General features: G+C 38.5%; 1 protein-coding gene across 1 annotated transcript in view; it reads right to left on the bottom strand.

Annotated features, from left to right (window-relative positions):
• TOX (thymocyte selection associated high mobility group box) overlaps positions 1 to 21,016 on the bottom strand; it is a gene marked incomplete at its 3' end in the record, with an annotated part of 213,787 nt that overhangs the window by 25,271 nt on the left and 167,500 nt on the right. The window contains exons 4-5 of the mRNA XM_080340150.1: positions 15,626 to 15,904; positions 9,149 to 9,379 (exon numbers count right to left, since the gene is read on the bottom strand). Of these exons, the coding sequence (XP_080196276.1) occupies positions 9,149 to 9,379; positions 15,626 to 15,904 (510 nt within the window). The remainder of the gene's footprint in view (positions 1 to 9,148; positions 9,380 to 15,625; positions 15,905 to 21,016) is intronic.

Raw genomic sequence — 21,016 nt, 5'->3', positions numbered from 1 at the left:
GTCATTTCTAGCTTGCTTTAATTCAATTAACACGATAATTGAATGTCAACTGATTGTCATTCAGGCAGTAAAGGCCCATTCTGATTCAGCGGCAGATTTATTTACTTACACAATATTTTATTTTTTATATTGTCCTGGTTGTTGAAATTGAATGTTGGCATAAAAAACCCCATAATTTCTGCATATGAAGGGTGGGTCAGCTTAATTTATTCTTACTCTCTTCAGCTTGTTGTAGAAACCCCAAACCACCAAGATTACATTCATTTGTCTACAAATGGAAGCTGCTGGCGTTATTTTCCTACTGTGCTTTGTCAATGTAAATTTACACAGCATAATACATGACTCTTTGTTTACTATTTAATTACATTTCCAAAGTACACCCAGTAAAGTAGCTTCAGGTTCCCTTACACTGTTTAGCAAAGCATGCAGCAATATAGGAAATACTTTCTGAAAGAAGTATGAAACTTGACTTTGTGCAAGTAAGTATATAGGACAGCATTTGAATTAGGCCACCAGGGTAAACAAATGCCCACGAATGTCTTGGGGTCTCCCGTTGTAACTTAAAAGGGTGGAACCAACCCCTGGGCTGTTGCTCTGGTGCCCTTTAGCTCAAGTTCCCCGGGCTGGCCGTACATGTGGGCTACAAGTGCTGTAGTATCCTACATCCAGGGCTGAACTCTTTCTATTAATAGTGACACACACCCTTAAACTGACTGCCCTCATTTGGAGGTAGAAGGGTTGTGGGTTATATGGTTAGCCACAGGCACTCACAAATACTAGGTTTACCAAATTAAAACCAGAGTAGAATATCTGCACTTCTCTTTTATGATGCCAACTTCTGGTCACGTTTTGTTTTATGTATTTTAACGGCTGCTTAGTTCTTATCTTCCTGAATGAAATTCCTTAAGGCAGGTTTTGTGTCTCCAGTGCTATTCTACATGTTGCATAATATGAAACTCATCACTGATATATATATGTATATATATAAACCTGTAATGCCTCAAGCCAAGCTTTTGTTCTCGTTAGTCATCTTGTCCCTTTAACTTCCTCTCAACTTCTTTGTGGAGGATTACGAGCACATCACAACACAATATGCAGCAGGACTCCTACCCTGTTCGTTGTGGCTTGCACTCTTGTTCCCTTAGAGGAACACTTCTCCCTTCCCCCAGTCATCATCACAAGGGCCAAAACAGGCACCCAAATGTCTGCAAACACGTCCTTAGTTTTGAGTATCAGATGCTAATGGAAGAAGGCACCAATAACTACAGTCCCCTTTGATACTAGAGATTTGGAGACAGTGAGTTAAACTGACTGCTGCTCTTAGGAGAAAAAGAGACTTTCAGAATTTGTGCGTCATGGTAGTCTGAAAAAGCTTTGTGTCTCCTAGCTGACAAAGCACATTATGAAGAACCATGCTACTTTCCTGGCTTTGCCTAAATAGCTGGTACTAGGATGACGAAGAAGGGGAGGTTTTCAGTTTATCTTGGGGATGTCTCCTTAGAGCTGACACTTGCAAGCAAGTTATATTTGTCATTTTAAAATGATGTAAAGGTGCCGACATTTGTTTTGATGGAAGTGTTCCATAAACCCCCAAAAACAGTATATGCAAAAATAGCAAATCAAAAGGCAACATGACCGATTTTGTCTTTTTGGTCTCTGCAGCGTTATTACCCATGGGAGTGTCATTTTCAGAGGCTACAGTTACAGGAAAGGCATCTGATAAAATACAGTAGGCTGCGATCCAAAATTAAACTCCACATTCAGATTGTCATTCCTGGCCCTACATACCTAAGCTCATAGAGGAAAACTTGTATTTTTTCCAAGTGGGAGATATATCTCTAGCTTTAATTTTCTGATTTCGCAGCAAAGGCATCTAGAGCTGCACACCCTCGTCTAGAATACGGAGAGAGATATTCCCACCGCAGTCAGGAAAAAGAAATACTCAGAATTGCTTAATAGATACTTAAATATGTTACCATTTGATTTTTAATCTAAGTACATACAGGAACAGAAAGAGGCCCAGGGCTAGTTATATGGCTCAGCAGTCTCTTTTGACTGTAGAGCACGAAAGACACTGATGACATATTAGAGGCTTAGGGGAAAGAATTCAGTCTTTCTGGCATGCAGGGGAAGGATCACAGGCCAAATCCAGCTCTAGTACAAACAGTGAGACTTGATGGAGATGACTGGAAATTGCATGCTTCATGCTTGCAGCTTACGGGAGTGAGACCGTACATTTTATCAGAAGCATGTTGGATGAAAGTTGGGTACAAACCAAATGACATTAAACATATGATTTAAGTGGTGATTATTTGCACTTGCTAGTTTTTTGTTGTTGTGGTGGTGGGTTTTGTTTGTTTGTTTATTTGTTTTGGGGTTTGTTTGGGTTTTTTTAATAAGGATGTGAGCCTGAATGGAGCATAATAATTGTGCCTAAATCCAGTTTTGTATGAAAATGATTTAAAGCCACATTCCTATCAAGCTCAAATGTATGGATAAAGGGTGGGGAAGAAGAGCAGGTAGAAAACTGAGGCTATTGTTTATGCATTTTGCTGCAGCAGTACTTGGAAGCCAGGGTCCTTTTGGCCCAGCTCTTTCCAAGCACAACAAGAAGGCAAATTGCACTTAATGTTCATAACTTGGCATCTAAATGCAGTATTTCTCTAGAAGTTGTGTCTGTTGTATGCAGCAAATGGTCAGAGGGGCTGCCTGACCTTCCTTGCTACTTCAGTGCTTCTGGGAGCTCCAGGAAGACCAAGCTGCCAGGTGGGCTGGGCAGGAGGCCAGCAGACGATAGCCTGGATTACCCTATACAGAGTAAGATGCAGCAGCTCCCATGGTGACCTACATTAATTGTATTTATTTTGCAGCAGAGGGGAAAGTTTCCCATGCCGAGTGCACAGTGTTGTCCTGCTCAGCCCAGCCATGGGTGGGAGAGGGAGACGCCTGCTGCCAGAAGTCCTGCAGCAAAAACGCATTGTGAACAGGGGGCCTCTCACTTCCCCCCTCTGAAACCAGTGGGAGTTTAGAGTTTCACAGTCTGGTCCTATGGAAACCAGGGCAATAAAACAATATGATGATATAAACATAAATATATGTACATACATATACATACACATGAGATTGTGCGCATGTGTGCCTATTCTTGGCCCATTTGTATTCCAGCTCATTAAGCCCAGCTGCTTGCAGAGGAAGGGAGAAGGAGCAGACACCAGGGTGAGGGGCAGTTGGTATAAACTCTGCATGTTTGTCTAGAGCTTCAAAGTGGAGAACCCATTTCGGTACAGAAATTCATCAGTTACAACAGTGGAGCTCCCAAGCAGGCTTAAGGTGCAACACAGGTAAAAGTGATTTTGCCAGTGCAGGTAGCTGGGAGAGGAGGTGTAGGGTTGCTGTCTGTTGTGCCTATTCCTGAGTCCGTTTTGCTTGTAATTCACTTCGACAGTGTACATGCACAGATGTGCCTTTGCTTCCTATTGTCATTTAGAAAAATAAAACAAAGCTAAATTTAAACCTTGCATCGCTGTTTATCTACTAAACTGAAGGTACATTCTCATCCTCTTACAAATATATTAAAGTTGTTCCTTGGAGAATGCTTCATTAGTGCAGAGATAATAACATTAATTAAAAAAAGGTCCTTTTTAAAGAGGGAACAAGAAGTAGATAAACAAATATCTGCATGAGTATAAGAGCATATATAAGAGTAAACAAACTGTAAATTTACATTTTCAAACTGCTATTGAACACCTTGATCTTATGGCCTGTGTATCCTCTGGAGCTACTTCAGCAGCCACACTGCAGCCTCTGAACTATCTGATGTCCTGACAGCAGGCACCCCACATGCACGGCTACACAACAGGAACACGACGGCTCTTCCACCCGTGGGATGAGCTCCTTTGTCATGTCAAGTGATGGGACAGTTACGGCATTGCACCCCAGGAGGGAGGAGGTGCTGGATTAGGTGTCGCCAGAGGCCAGGCAGAGCCAAGGCCTCTTGAAACACTGATCTTGGATTCATTTTGATCTGACTTGTGGTATCTCACATCCCAAGAGAACCTTTGGAGTCATGAAGTGTTGGCCATTATTTGTAAACCCCTTCCTGATCTGCCTGATTCATGTTGATGCTGGATTATGCGCTGGTACCTCTAAAACTTCCCTGTGATCAAAAGAGAAACTTATAAAACACATTTTGTAATTTTTCATTATCAAATCAGTCTGGGTTATTTTTAGTGACCAAATATAAACCCCTGAAAGCTTCTGGGTTGTAGCAAAAATGGTAACAGCATCGCAACGTTGACACTAATGCACGAGGACTTCAATTTACTTAAGTATTGGTAACATACAATCCAAGTTCCATCAGATGTTAAAGAATAAACTGCAGCTTTTATCTAGTGGGTCTTTGAGCACCAATGAGGAGTAAATGATTTGATTTTGTGAGCTCTGAGGATTTGTCAGCTGCCTCATAAGTATAATTCTGGCTCTTCATATCCCTGCTGCTTCTAATTTAGCAGGACAGGCTCATAATTGAAGCAAATTAACTATTTACACTTGCCACTTCTACCAGGGGAAGAGGACACATCAGCAGGAAAGAATGAGTGGGAAATTAAATTCTTCCCACTTGTGTCAGATCTGCCCTTATATAAACACATTAACAGTAATTTCATGAGGCGTCAAACATAGGAATAAATACTGAGGGATAAAATAATGAGGTGTTGCTATTGAGCTGAACTGTTGCAGCTAATATTACTGTGTATGAATTATGCAGCCTGAAAGACGGCATATGTTACAGCACTCAAACAGTCGCTTTGCCTGCTCCTTCTGATCATTAAGTTTTGGGTCCCCGAGGTGAATCCATCCTTTTTTCTGCTGCAAGGCCAGTGCAACATAGAAGTAAACACACAGAAAAACACACACGCAGAGACACACGTATGTGTATACACACTAAACTGTTCATAGGAGGCCAGATTCATTCCTACTAGATTTCCAGTTAAATCACTGAAGTTACACCAGAGATTAATTTTGTTGAATGTTGAATAGACATTCAATTCCATTTTTAGAATAATAGCACATTTATTAAGGCCTTTGGCTGAAGTTTTAAAGTTACACTAATGTAAACAAGAACATTTTGTTTGTAATTTGCCACATCCATTACAGCTTTACTAGGACTCCAATTAGAAACTTAAGGTTCATTTAGTACACACACATCTGGTACTGATTTAAAATGACTTTCCTTTTTCATCTAAGGACAGAAAATGACCTAAGTAGCCTTTTTACCCAGTTTGAACCAGTGTTCTGTCTGAAAGCCAGAGACTCAACCATTTAGCATGCTGAACCCTCTTCCCTGGGGGCTGTTTTTCTCCCCTCCACAGTAAAAATGTGTGCAAAGGGCAAAGATGTACATAAATAAGCTATAAAAATGGTATGCACAGAAGTATAGTACTGGCTAAGGAGAAAACAGTGCTTGTGATCATAAGAGAGGAACTAGAAGAGCCACTGAAAATATCCTATGACTACAGTGCTGAGGAGAAGATACCCCAACATACTACTTCTACAGCTGCTTTCCATTCACAGGTTTCTTAACCTGAGCAGTTTTAGAAAACATTTACAGTGAAAAATGAAGGGAAATGCACAATACCTGCTTCTGATCATGTGTAATTTTTGTACCCAATTCAGAATATGAGAATAAACCATGATAAAGTCCACCATGACCAGTAAAGTCCCTTTAATTTCTAGACTCCTCTGTGTATACCGGTTTGGACATACAAAACACAGGCATACACCGGCATTGTTTGTAAATGGCCCTTGGATGCTCAGAAATTAATGGGAACAGTTATACCATATGACCCAAAAATGCAAATGTCTTCATATCGTAAAATGAGAGTGCAAGTACACTAGTATCTGCTTTAGTCTAATAAACTGTGATATTCTCACAGTAAGAGCAGCAGAGTGTGACACATTTTAAGTACAACTCCCCCCTAACTTCAGTAAGGCATTCACCATCATCTAGTTCATTACAACATTTCCTTTTTTGTCACTCAAATCCTATTTTCTCAAACAACATTTTCCTAGTTTCTTTGCAGTTTGAAAAACATAAGTGGGTCTTGCACAAACACTTTTAAGCTACAGTCTACTATGTCAGGTTATCAAATTTTTTTTGCAAAGGCTTGGACATACATATACTGCCCTTAGGTTGTTACTGTACTGAGTTTCAATACATTTATTTATTCTGTGGTCAGTCTTCAGGAATAAACAAGAAGAATTCTATGCATTTCAGAAAAAGCTGGCTAAGGTCATAGGAACAAAGAAGATTTCATTTCGGCATGAAAACATGAGGTTATTCTTCTTTCTCAATAGCTGCATTATGTTCTACTTTCTGATTCAGTTATATTTACTATTTAAATAGTAAAAGGAGTTCCAATTCAGGAAACATAATTTGGAAACATAATTCTATTTAAATTCCAGAATAAGCATTAGCTTCCAAAACATAAAAGCCAGAAGCTTTATGATAATTGAATCCTTTTCAGCAAGTATAATTCATCAATAAAGTATTCTTCTACTGATGTTATTGTTTCTTTATTTAACTATTTTTGAATTTCTGAAGCTTCTTCAATGCCAAATTCCAAATGCTACATTAATCATTTGTATTTTTAGAGTCCAATTTTCCTACTAGAGACATTGGTTTCGTAACAGTTACTAATGCACTGGATCTGAAAAATTGGGCCTTTAAAATACAGACTATCTAGTCAGTTAAGATGTCTTGTAATAATTCCTTTGTACTATTAGATCCCTAATGGAATAAAGAATGAGTTTAAATTTATTCTAGAAAATAGGATTGCTATTTTTTTTTAAATAGGGAATATCTTTTATTCTTTTTGTACAGTGCCACATTAGAAAGGGCCCAGGCCCAGACTTTTAACAAAGTGTTTAAGAGATGATAATGAATAGGCAAAATGAGTCTAAGAGCAACAAAGATATGCTAACCCAAACTCTTGGAATAACTGGCTTAAAATCTAGTTGCAGCCATTTTTTCCTGGATGTGTCATGTGGATTCCATAACACATCATTTTGATGTGTTCCAACTTAAATTAAGGACAACAGAGATAAGGAAAATAAATTTTGTTCTGCTGTTCCAGTGTAGGAATTATTGAATTAATGCTTTCAACCACGAATAGGAATTCCAAGTTAAAGCTGGAAATCTTAGGGTTTTATGCACTTTTCTTAAACACCATTCTATGGGAAGATCTCAATTTTCTGCTGGTACTACTAACATGACAAGTTCAAAGGAAATGTGCGTTTTGTAGTCTTTTAGGTTTATCTCCACAATGTGTTCTTGGACTATTATTCATGAAGTCAAGTCTTCTGCTTTGTAAGTGGAGCAAATATTATGGAAGAAAAACTGCACCACTGCAATAGTCACAAATTATGAAAAATGGTGGAGAAAACCAAGCACAAGATCATGCTTGGTGTCATCACTAGAGAGATATAAGATTAACTAGATTAATAAACTCTTGAGAAGTCCAGGGCTCTGCTTTTCACCATTTCAGGAAAATTTGGATCCATGATTCCATAGACACTTGAGATGGGTCCAAGACAGCTCTAACTACTTGGAGCACTCCTGAGGTATGTGTGTGTGCACTTTTCAACATGGGGAGTGATTCTAGGTAGGTATGCAGGACAAGGAAGAATGTCATCAAAAGCTCTTGTTTGTGAACTTAACTAAGACCATAGTCAGTATTTTTCTGAGTCAAATGTAAACAGTCATCATCATGGTCCCCAAAAGTAGTGTTCGACTACAAGAAAACTGCTGTACTGGGAAGGTCTAAACAACCTGTCAGATCAAGGACAATACCTTGGCCTTAGCCGGACTTATTATAAAAGGCAGAAGGAAGAGATAACACAACACAATAACACTAATGTACCAGGCCAAGTGTGATCCTTGTGTGTGGAAAGTTATCTTTCCTCCAGCTATACCTTCCAAATGCTGACCCTTTTCAGTGGCAGACACTCGACAGAGAAAGTGGTTTTTCTTCTTAGTCAATGAGTGCCAAATCTTGATTCTTATTACACTGTGATCTTTAACAGGGATCTAGGTGTACCCACACCACCAATAAAACATTTTTTTTAAAGTCCAAGTGATTTTACTTGCCAAAAAATCATAGCAATAACTTCCTTTTAATTCTCAACCTTTTAAACTATGATTGTGTAATAATGATATTGTGATTGTGATTGAATGAGATGTGGTTTTGTCCCAGTACTTTTGCTTCCTCTGTGCTGACATCAACCCCTGCCCAGGTCTCCTACAGCCAATTTAAATCTCACTCAGCATAACCTTTCCCTCCATATCTATTTCTTTCTCAAAGTTCTAATTTCTTTATCTATACAACCCATTCTGTAAAAACGCAACCAATAACAACAGAAAAGCAAGGGTATGCTACAACCAGGAGGAATGGTATTTGCCAGCCATCACCAGAGGAATATGATGAGCTTTCAGAGTTGCCCAATTTTACAGAGCAACTGACTGACTCAGAAGGATTTCTGCAAAAGTTCAGATCCAGCTCCACTGACCTCTTTTCAGAACCAAGGCCTTTCCATGGAAGATAGAAGTAACTATAGGATGTGACTTCCATAGCCCACATATATACTGAACAATACCCTGGAACACTGTCAATTTGCCAGGGTCCAATGTAGGTCTCTTTGGGTCAACACATCTGTAAAATATTTCATGAAAGCCAGGTGGGTCAGGAGAAGACATAAGCCCAGTTCCCCTTCTGGCATCGTGGGATAGGGAAACATCTGCAACTGGGAGCTCAGATATATGTCAGGTCTCACTGCACAGATAACATTTTTGGCAGCAAGGTCCTACTACACCACACTGTCATACACATGGCCCACCAATTTCAGCATGAAAGAATCCTAAATACAATCCTAAAGCTTGTATCATGTGCCAAACCCCCCCCAAAACCTCTTTCAGTAGTGTCATACAGAAATGAAACAATACTCTCCTTATCTCAGTCTCTTTAAATCATATTCCTGAGATGGCACATATTCAAGTTTCATCCAGCAAACAAAAGAAGCTGCCTTCAGTGCTTAGATGACTCTGATAACACTTTCCTGAAACAAAGCCTCTAAGCTACAGCACATTTTGTACCTGTTTTTGTTCTTCTCCTAAGCCGTCCCACATTGAAGCTACAATTTTAGAGACTTCACCAAAAGTAGCATTGGGGTTTTGGCCCTTGATGGCTGCTTGAGTATCTCGAAAGAATAATGCATAGGCAGACACAGGCTTCTGTGGCTCATTTGGGTCCTTCTTCTTCTTCTTTTTGGGAGTTTTGGGTTTCTTTCCCATATCTGAAGCAGGTCTCTTCTCTCCACCATTGACCTGTAAAATAAAATTAGAGAAGTACTATAAAAAAAGCCAATTTAATTCAGTCCATCCATCCTTACAGTTTCTGTGATACACAGAGATTTTGGATTTTGCATGCAAAAATAGCTTTTTAATTGCCACCTTTGGTAATCCTAATGTTGACACTATCTGACTTAGTCAAATGTATAAAAGTGATAAGGATTCCAGATCACGTAACTTTTTCCCTCAAAGTGCGTTATATTTTGCTTTCCTATTATTGTTATAATCTCATATAATTTTGGTCATCCTTACACCTCTTCTAAGTTTTATTGGTAATGGCTATAACATGCATTTAATGAGTAAATTCAAATGAAATTAGTTTCATTATAGCCTGACCACCAGTTCAACCACATGAACCACCTGCAGACACCATGGTCACTGTCATTGCTACTTTATCCTTACCCTTTCCCAGAACCACCCCAGACTAGTGTTCAACTCCATTTATACTGCAACTGGTGGTACACCTCCCAGGGAATTTGAAGAGAATATGATTGTGAACACAACGATCCAAGTTATGGACATTCCCTTGACCACCTTTTACTTAAAATCTGAAGAAACAAAGCTCTACTAGTAGGCATACTTCAGATCCCTTTGGAGGATCAGTTCTGATCTATTTGCATTAAGTGGCAGAAAAGTGCATGTGCATTATTTGTGTATCACCTGAAAAAAGCTGCATGAGCACTAGTGCAATTTTTTTAAATGCAATTACACTTTGCTCAGAGACCCTGATTACCAAAGCACCTTACTATCGTAGGTGACTTACAAGCACATAAAGGGACACTGTCCTGATTCTTCAATGGAGCTCCATGGCAAAGCAGGTTCTCTTGATATGATCACTTAATTCACTATACCTGTAGCAATGATGTGTGGTCTTACCAGAGGGTTCAAAGGTTCTTTTCTCTTGTTGTCATGGCCAGAGTACTGTGCTTCATAAGTGTTTTGAAATATGAGAAGAGCATAAAAGGTATGCTCTAGGCTAAGTATCTACTTTTATCACATCCTTCTATTATTTTTTTTTAATAATGCATATAAAGTGACACAGGATAACACAGGTATTGAAATCAGTGAAACTGAGGAAAATGGCTGGAAATTCTCATTTTGAGAAAAAGCTTGTTTATTTGTTTTTTATATAAATATCATTGTGTCCCATCCAACAGGGCCCAGGTGACTACAGTGAACAACCTGGATCTCTGTGGCTTACTAAGCACAGCAACAACGTGATGACCACAATTTGAAAAGGAAGTTGCTTGTTTCCTGAGCATTGATGAGTCAAATAGATGCATCTTTAATACGAGGTTAATGGACGTGGAGCCTATTGTCAGCATTTTTGAAAATATGGAAAAACAGAAGCAGTGAGCTACCCACTTTTAACTTATTCAACTTTCAGTCTCTTGCTATTATTTCTTTCTATAGGGTACACAAAACTATCAGCTAAATTGAAATTAACTACGGCTCCCTAGTTAATTGGCAATAACAGTCTAAACTCTTCAGACAGTTCCGTGCAAACTCCATGAGCAAGGAGGCTTGACAATAATTTTGGCTATAGTTAAAATTTTACCTCTATCATTTACTAATGTCTTCCTCTTTTCAGAGCATTTTTGGAGCAATAAGATTTAAAGTTCTCTGTATATCAGAATACCACATTACTTACAAACTACCCTTAAACTAGGTGATATGCTGCAGAAACTTGAATAAGAAGTCTTCTGGTGAACTGCTATCAGAACAGCTCTAAAATCTTATTCTCTGACCTGAATGATCAAGAGACTTCAAAAACCCACTGTTAAAAAGAGAGTACTCACAGGGGAAATTCTGTTTGTTTTATATGAAAATAATGAAATAAAAAGAATACCAGAATACCAGTACTAATAACCTTGCAAACGGCTGAGATGATGGCCTACCTTATGCTCCCATCAGTCTATCAGCTTCATAGACTCCACTTCTAACTACCAAAGCAGAGACAGATGGGAAATAAAATAAAAACCATATATATTCTGCTAGGCATAGACTTATGCCTCAAAATCCCTGGAGGTATAGTTAGCTCATGGTAATCCACCTCCTGTCATGGCTTATTGCTTAATTATGGTGATGTATTTAACTTATTTATCACAAGAAAGCAATAATCTTTCACTTTAAAAAAGTGTACATTAACCATGTTGCACACATAATAGATCACAAGAATATCTAGTGTAGGATTTAGAACTATCAAGTAAGGCACATCGTTGATATCTAAATGTCCCTTGAGAAGCTGGGAAATGTCTATAAGCATATTTAAAATAAACTGCAATAGTACCAAAGCCTTTAATGGAGCTAGGAGAGCTGTTTTATGCACACTATCTTGCAGTTATCGCTGTAGTTTAAAATAGATTTTAATCAAGCACCATGTGCATAATAGGCTGAACAGACAGCATAGAATTCTACTTATAACTCTTATCATATAAAGTAAATATTGTAAAACCTCTGCCACATAAAGAGAATATACTGTAGCAGTTCTTTAGTAATCATGTTTCTGTTAGTTAATTCTTGCCACTTGCAGTCCTTTCACTATCTCCCCTCTAAAATACATTATTTGAAGTTTTCTCATAAGTGATATTCAAATGAACATGGAAGAAAACCCTGTTATCCATCTATGAAGAAATGCATATTCGCAAACCAGTAATGCTTCCAGCAGCTCACAATTATGCTTGGCAATAACCGAATTCATGTTTAATGATCCAACAGTATGAATTATGGCAAGAATTACATAAACATAATACTCCAATGTTGAGGTGGTCAGAATAAAGCATGTGGTAAGTGGCCACTTTGTTTAGAATGTTTTTGTAGTTACTTAAAACTATTGATTTTTAAATTCACCCCTTTTGCTTCTTCTAACCATAGTCCCACATACTAGATTTAGAAGAATTAAGGAGACTTAGAGACATACATCATTTGCAGAAACAATACGCTTGGTCTGAGACTACACATTTCCATGTGCCTAGCAGCTTTCTGACTGGCTATACATAGGCTTATAATTATGCTACTGGTTGTCACTGACCTTATGGTCAAGCAATCTCAGCTTTCTTGCTTTTAGAGCAACAGTGTGTAGGACAACTGAGTCCTCTATAATGCAGTTCCTTTCCCTTTTTTTTTTGTGCAAGGGAACATTTGATGTTTAAAGTCCAAAAGGCCTATATGAAAGAGCCTTTATGAAAATGAGCATTGCCAAAAAAATATTTAGCAGCTGCTGCCACTAGTTCTGTGTATGTTGGATAAGGCTTACAACAATCTCAATATTTACCGTAGAGCAAACATCCAAGAAACTCAGTACACGAACAATTACATCAGTTTACAAAGTTTCCTTATTACTGGCATTTGGAATACGCAAGTTAAACTGAAATGGTCCTTTCCTCCATACACAGTTCACTAGGGATACAATTATATTTCTAGTCCAAATGTATATAAAGAACATATTTGTTCATACCTTCTGTCATCCTCTTTCTATAAATTCATGCAAATATGAACAGGACACTAGAGATTTTTTTATTTTTTTCTCTAGCCAGAAATAGGCATAGTTATTAGGGATTTCTCTACCAAATGTGCTGTTTAAGGACCAGTGGCTTCTCTTTCACACATCAGGCTGGGCATTCAGCTGGTATAAGCTAATGATGGTCATCTGACACTGAGGTGATTTTCCATTTGAAAAAGTACTTTGTTTTTTTGATCAATGTTGGTACATAGGCAAACATCTCCTGCTGGTTAAATAGGGAGAACGTCACCGTTGCCATTAACAGTATGGCAAATTCAGTTGTTTTTTACAAAGTCCTCACGGCAGGAACATCTTACTGACTCCATGAAGCTGCTCAAATGTGGTGAGCTCCAGCAGCCACTATGTTACAATAACACATGTGCTTTTACTGAAGGACTGAATAATGAGCTCTGGTCCTCATCTATTAAATAATATTGCACATCTACATGACAGTTTATAAAACAAAGAGAAAACTCCAAATTTAACACAGGTATATCCAGGTAAAAGAGATTCTGACATGAGACCGAATGACTGTTCTATCTCTTGCTTTCCCCATCCAGTGCCTTCTTTCATAAGGAGTAGGACTTTCTGAGTGAGAAGAAGCCTTCAAAGTAGCTCTGAGAAAATTAATACCATTGTGGCTGTTTTAATCTAGGTATCTATATCCACTCATTGGCAGCTTCCAGCAAGAGCAGCATGACAGAAAGTCACACAGCAAGGAAGTCTAAACTGTTAACTACAACAATACATCAGCTTCTTATGTTGATTATTCTAACACTCTTGTATATTATGCAGGGAACTACAGCAGAACCATCGCATCGGATCAGGCGTGCCAGCCCACTGCCTGTCTCGGTAGTGGCCAACTTCAGGCATTTTCAGGAAGACCTAAGAAATCCCATAGAAGATGTGTGTGGCACAATCTGCCCCCATTAGGCTTGTATTTTGATCCCTACTACTTGGAGACTAAATTAAACCCTCTATCATTATCAACCAAGTTAAATATCCTTTAAAACACTTATTTTAGCAGAGATATTATAATTATCAAAAAATGTAAAGGCAACTTATCAACTTCAGCATTTTTCTTAACTTCTTAATTTCCTCAGTATTTTTCTTAATTTTGTGTTGTGTATTGTGCCTTTTCTCATTTTTTTCTTCTTAGACTGAGCATGAGAGAATTTTAAAGAGTCTTCTAAAATAACGTGGCTTGTTAAAAAGTTGAACACTACATAAACTGTCTTCCACAAAAGACCAAGTTTTACTTGGTCTGCAGTACTTAGTGTTATTACCTTCAGATTAGCACTTTCTGCATGAAACCACAACCCTATTCTTCTGCTAGCATGAAGTGTTGTAGCGAGAAAGTACATTAAAAATATGGGTTAGGTAACAGAAATATTTGATAGAAGCAGAAAACCTATCTTAATTATTTGAGTGGATGTTTCCTCCCGAAGTTTAGAGCATCTTGCACACTCCCACAACCTACAGGAGTAGCAAATAAATTATTCTGACAAAGAAAAGGCTGCCTGGAATTATTTTTACATAGCTGTATTCTAAAGTCTCTCTGAGTAAGGAAGTGCTCATTTAAAATGTATGAATTATTCAGTAATTTTTAAAACTTCAAGTTTCTGAAATCAGGGGAAAGTCCTGAAATAAAACTTGAATAAAAATGTATTCAAAATGTAGTAAAACATATGTCTCAAATTACATGATTATTTTATAGCTTGAGGCATGAAAAACAATATCATTTGAAAATAAATTAGGCTTACATTTCTGGACTTGATTATACCTCCTCATTGCCTCACAATATGTTTTCTTCACATTACTCACAAGTCTGAAACTTTTCCCCACAAGATAGGGTCATGGTACAACATCTTCACTACACTACAGGACTGCTGTAACAGGACTGCTATTTTGTAGTGACCACAAAATAGAGCTAAAGAGGTTCTTAATTTCAATATGCACTATTCCTGCTTTATGCAATGACTTTGTGTTAAATTCCAACCTTTTTGTGTCTCAGCTTTCATGTCTGCAAAATTCAGATAATATACTTGTGTATTTTGGGGGAAGTTTTCAGGATTTGCAAATATTTGAGAGGCTTTTGCGTGCAAAACGTGCTATATACATTGACATTTATCCTTTAAATAAGTGTCTTGTTTATAATCTAAATTACTATTATTTCTTCATGCCTGTACTGACACTAAAATGAAGCTTAAATGTGTCATGCTGGAGTGCCAGCACCTCCCAAATATAAATGCAATGCTCTTCAAGGTTTTCAAGGTAAGATTTTCAAAGTTTGTAGAGCATCCTTCTGTTCTGGTTGCTATGAAGTTGTGTTTACTCATCCTGTGACCAAGTAGCAAAGACTTGCACACTGTACAGACTCTTCATACTCTTTATAGCAATAAACTGATCTTCAACTAGGAACAAATATCCCTTCTAAGCAAGTGAGAAAATGCAACCTTTAAGTCCTAAATGGAATGCCTATTCTTTTAGTGTTTTACAGTATTCCAGTTTGCTCTCACAAGCAGGAATGATGTCATTTACTCAAGCTGCCTGAAGAATTGACTGGAAACTGTAAGTTATGTATTCATAACCCTTTATTCACTTCAGTCAACCACCAACATAGTATAAAGTATCACCTTAATAACTGTGGCCATACAATTAATTTAGCAGATCCTAAAAATATCCACCATTTACACAGTAATCCTAGCATCTAAGCCTACCTTAGAGCTATCTTCTCCTTCATCTTCATGGACTGAACTGGATGGTGAAGGAGTTGCAGATTTGCTTCCAGGTGGAGAGGGTGAGTTGTGAGGAACATTGTTTCCACCCATATTCAAACCAAGCTGTGCACTGAGCTGGGACTGGTTAATAGTAGTCAGCTGCCCGTGCTGCATCATTCCTGGCTGCCTAATATCTGCAGGTTGAACCCTTGGCCTCATGGTTGCCATCTGAGGATGGGAACTATACTGGGCTCCTTCTGTATTCCGTAAATCTTGCATCTACAAGAGGAAAAAAACTGTATTAAGCACACCACTAACAAAGTGCTCTGTTTCTTTAGACCTCTGTTGGCCTGATTTGCTACATAAGGCTTAAAAGAAATGGCAAGTACTTAAATAAACATGTAAATACTGGAAACAAGCAGAATAAGGATATGATTGACATTTGCATAACACTGACTGTTATAAACTATTCAGGCTCTAGCCTCAGCCCATGGGAATAGCAAAAAGCAATGAAAGCTTGTTTCTTTATAGGGGGAACAAAAGGGCTTTGCTTTCTGTAGCTGCATGTAGAGTATTTCAGAAATGTTAACAAACAGGGACAAGTTTGCACTCTTAAGTTCAGAACCAGAACAGAACATGAATGTCACGGTTTTTAACAAACACGTTTTTTTGTTTTTAACAAAACCAGGACATTAAATATCCTCAAAATTTAAGACAATTTACAGATCTTATTTTTCTTCTTAGGATTTGTGTGTGTTTGAGCTCTGAATTTGGAACCTGCAGTTTTCAGAATTTGAATATCTAGTATTAGGTCCAAATCTATTTTTCCTGATGCTTCCCAGTGAGATACTGGAATTTTCAGGATTCAGATGACTGACAAGAAGGATGCATTGATAGACTGATTAAATGATTTCTGAGTTGATTTGCTGCTAAGACATATATGAACAGAAAGCTCGGAAGTCGCGGGATTGACAAATGAATCCATTGTGCTATGTGGGTCACCGCTTCTTAGCATTAACGAGACATACTATTTTAAAGCAAGCAACAAATTCAGTCTCTGCAAGGATAAGAATTAAAAGCACTGGAGGATGAAACTCCTTTCTTGTCCAGAGGTCAAATGTACCATACACACACACACTACAGCAGATTGCCTATAACGTCTTTTCAGTACTCATAGGGAAACATGACAAAAGACAAAGAGTATCAGGGAGAAGCTCAGATTTAAGCTAAGGTGTTCTGTGGGTGATTTAAAATTGGAAGTGTCAGTCCAGAGCTGAAATGAAATAGTTGTCTTTCTGTGCATCAGACAAACATGCTGTACGTATTGAGTGGAATCTGACAGGGACTACCATTGTGTAACTCCTGTTATGATAAGGACATGTGTTAATGGTTCAACATATTAACATAACCACATTTATTCTACTGACAGTATTTGTTAGGCATGACATCTGAATTGTCTAAAGACCACTCAGTTTTTTTTTGGTAACTTTTAATCGCTCGTGACTTCTGCAAGCTATCTCTCATACACACACTCCTACATATCAAAGCAATCTGTAGGATACCTTTCAACCAGTAATGCAATGAAAAAGAAAGATAAACCTGAAACTTCACCTTTTCTCTTATTATTGATCGTGTAAAAAATTACAAATTTTAAGGAGATACTTTACGAGCTTGGGGATTGATTTTTGTAAAGCTGACTGGTTGGCAGTAAATCAAACTAATAATACCATTAGTTATGGCATACTTACCACTTTACATGTACATGTGTCTCTGAAAATGATTTGAAATGGCTTCTGACAATGTGACATCACAATTATGCCTGTATTTATCTTGCTTTAGAAATTAATAGCTTTTGGTAGAAAAGGATTATCAATACAAACATGTTCAAGTTCATTTAATGACTACTAAAGCACTGGAGGAGAGGAGCAGAGACAGAGCAGTGTATGAAACCAACTGAAGGCTGAAATTTGAATCCTGGCAGATACTTATAGTTTTGAAGATTGCTATTGACTTCTTGTTCCCGTCCTTCCAGTACCAGCTCCCCTCCTTGTCAAACACACAAGCCTTGAAAGCGATCATTATCTCCTTAGCAGACAACCCCTATCACAACTGTTGTGCCGGTGGAGCTGTAGCTGCTGCTCGGCTGTTTCGCTCTAGATCCAGCTGTTGGGCTGAGCAGCAGCTGGGGAACGGGGAGCAGGAGCGTGGGCTGCCCCGGGGCAGGCAGGGGATGCAAACCCACCTGGTCCCTCCAGTGCTGGGGAGAGGAATGCAAAAGCCTCCCAAAAGCCCTCCCTTCAGCGTGTCTGTGTGGGTGTGTGTCGCCCCCAGGGTGCCCACCACCTGGCAGGGGCTGAGGCCACGCTGCCCGGCTTGCAAACACCTGGGGATTTTGTGGGGCAGCACCTGCTGGTGTCAGATCAGGGCTGGGAATGAAGCTCCTCATGAACTGCTGGAAAGAGAAGACTGCTTTTTAATAAGAATACGTACTATAATGATTTTATGAACTCTGGAAAGGAAACAAGCACTGTTTGAACCTCCTAAGAATGCTGCCTGTATTTTGAATGAATTTGCAAAGTTTCTACCTCAGTCGAAGCAGGGCAAAGGTTCTAATTTTAATTACTTATTCCCAAGTAAAATACAATACATTTGTTATTATTCAAATAATGTCTCCTTTATTAGAATCTTCATATATTATCAGATAGATACTGCAGAGCATACTGTGTTTGTCTTCTTTAAAAGATATATATTTTTAAACAGTCTGTATTCACTATTAGCTTACGCACAGAACATACACTGTGTTTTCAGATAATGTGACACCAGCTGGTCGGCACTGGATATATCACCTACAAAACAGGTGAATATATAGATTTGAAAGAGAACCCTTCACTAGTGAAATTCTGCAACTGCAACTGCAAACAAGGTGGTGTAGTAGAAAAAAAATGGTATTTTTCTTTTTGTAGGAATTCAGAATATTCTAATTTGGATAAATACCAGGCTACCTTCACAAAACCAGGAGTAAGCAACACAGAGACAGCTTGTTTAAGAGTAGGTGTTCCCTAGATGCTAAGCCAGAAAGCCTCACCTAAGGGACCCACCTGCAGAGAAAGGTGAGACCTGGGCATATGCCAGTGCAAGTCCATCACAGAGAGCTGTGGCCCTCAGCACGGAGCATCCACACAGCACTGCATCCACAGCTGTGTTTCTGTCTTGCCTCTTTCTGCCAGGCAGCACAGAGCCTGCCTCCCCCCGTCCTGCCCCTGCCTAGTGCAAACGTGGGATTTTCTAAGAAAATGGAAACTGCTCATTCTTTGAGTGAGAAGGGGCAGCTCACCACATAACTCTGAAAAGTTACAAGATTATGCTGTGGAAAGCACTTGACAATGAATCTTCAGGTTCCTAAAGGATCAGCAAACCAGGAACTGTCCCAGCACCTTTGCTGGGCTCAAGAACAGTCCCACCCATGAGGACCACACACTTGGGTCACTGCTGTGGCCCCCGTTTCAAGCGCCGTGACGACTTCGCCTCTGCAAGAACAGCAGCACTAATCAGACACACTCTCAGTCAACATTGCACACAGAGTATGACCAATTTCTTATGAACTACTTTAAAATCAGAAGCTTCCTATTCCTTGTTCTTCCAGATGGAGTTTTACAAAACCCGCCAATGTGTAGCTGTGCTGAAGCCACATTCAGTATGCAGAAGCAATATTGCGAACACACTCTTGCCGAATGCAGAGCTGAATACAAATCCTGCTGGGTGGCAGAATGCCAAATGGAAGAACAAAGTTAAAGAGTTTGAGTGTTACACAGGATAAGGACAGTCTGATGCCTTCAATGGTCTCTCTGATGAGGTAATAATGATAATATCTGGCACTTTAATATCATTCTCCATCTGTCAGTTCCAGGATGTTTCACAACTTGTGTTATATTCAGCTTTAGAACATGTGTTTTATTTTGGTTTTACTAACAGGGAAGCTATGATACATTTCTTTTCATGGCTATTTTTTTTTTCTTTTCCTGTTTTCATTTCACTTATAAGCAGAAACTGAGCATCCACCCATATAAATGTCTGTCTGCAACTTAAAGACACAGTAAAAGCTGCTAATTCTGAGGTGTGTACTGATAACCCTTCTAATAGGCACATGTTTAGTGCAAAAACAGAACAGGGTTGTCTGCCTGAAAACAAGCTCCTAATGCACTGCTTAAAGCTCATAAGGTGGTAAAAATAAAGCTAAAGTGCTTTAAACATCAGACCATCATTCTCCCCATCAGCTTAAAGCAAAAACAAAGCAACGTGTGCAAGGCAGAATACAGTGATACCATCCCTGCACAGAAACATCTTACTGCAGGACAATGTGAGTACAGTATCCTAATCACAGAATCACAGAAAACAGTGCTAGAAGGGACCTCAAAAGGTTATTTAGTCCAACACTTTATCTCACAGCAGGATTAGCTATACCTAAATCATTTCTGACAGATGTTTGTCTAACCTCTTCATAACCTCCCTAGGCAATTCTTGTGCTTAACTATCCTTACAGTGGAAAGAGCTTTTTTTTCCGTAATGTCTCACCTAAATCTCCTTTGTTGTAATTTAAACCTACTACTTTTTGCTCTACTCTCAGTGGGCATGAGGAATGTTTTTCTCCTTCTTTACAGAAAAAGTTGTACACACTAGAAGGCTATTATGAATTTCCTTTCAGTTTTTTCTTCTTTAGACTAAACAACTGAACCTGAAGATTGAAAGACTGTTTTCATATGCTGTGTTTTCTACACCTCTGATCATTCTTTTTGCTGTCCTCTGGACTATGTCCAATAACCTAAATCTTTCTTGAAATATTGTGCCTCAAAGTCCACAAAATACAGAATGTCAGCATTCAGATAGAATCCTTCATCTCGCACAGGATATAGCATGTAGCATTAAAAAATCCCTAATAATCTGCCTTTTTGATACAAGCTGGTTAATCCATGCAAGATGCAGAAAGAGTCAAATTGCAGGACTCTTAACTAACATCCCAGAAGGTGGCTTTACGAAGCAAATAATTTGTTTCTAAGAAGCATTAGGCAGGCATTTTCAAAAGGAATGTGCTGTTAGCAAAATAATTTCTGTATTATTTTTCTTGTTATAATTAAGAACTGACGCAACATCTCTCTCAAAAGCCATAAAAGTCAAATTTGTCCCTCTCTATCTAAATTTATTTATAATAAATGTTATCATTAAATGAAAGAAGAAAGACAAGTTGCCTTAACCAACTTAAGTATCTACAATAGGCCTAAGTATATGCAAGAAACAGTGGGGATTACACTCTGGACAACAAAACAACAAATCATAAGGAGAAACACACAGTGTTTATTCACTAAAGCAAGTGGAGATCACATATTTCAGTACCTT

Source organism: Nesoenas mayeri, assembly GCF_963082525.1.
Source record: "Nesoenas mayeri genome assembly, chromosome: 2".
NCBI classification, from domain to species: Eukaryota; Metazoa; Chordata; class Aves; order Columbiformes; family Columbidae; genus Nesoenas; species Nesoenas mayeri.
Note: the sequence above shows the minus strand (reverse complement) of the source record. Positions and strands in the feature narration are given on the sequence as shown.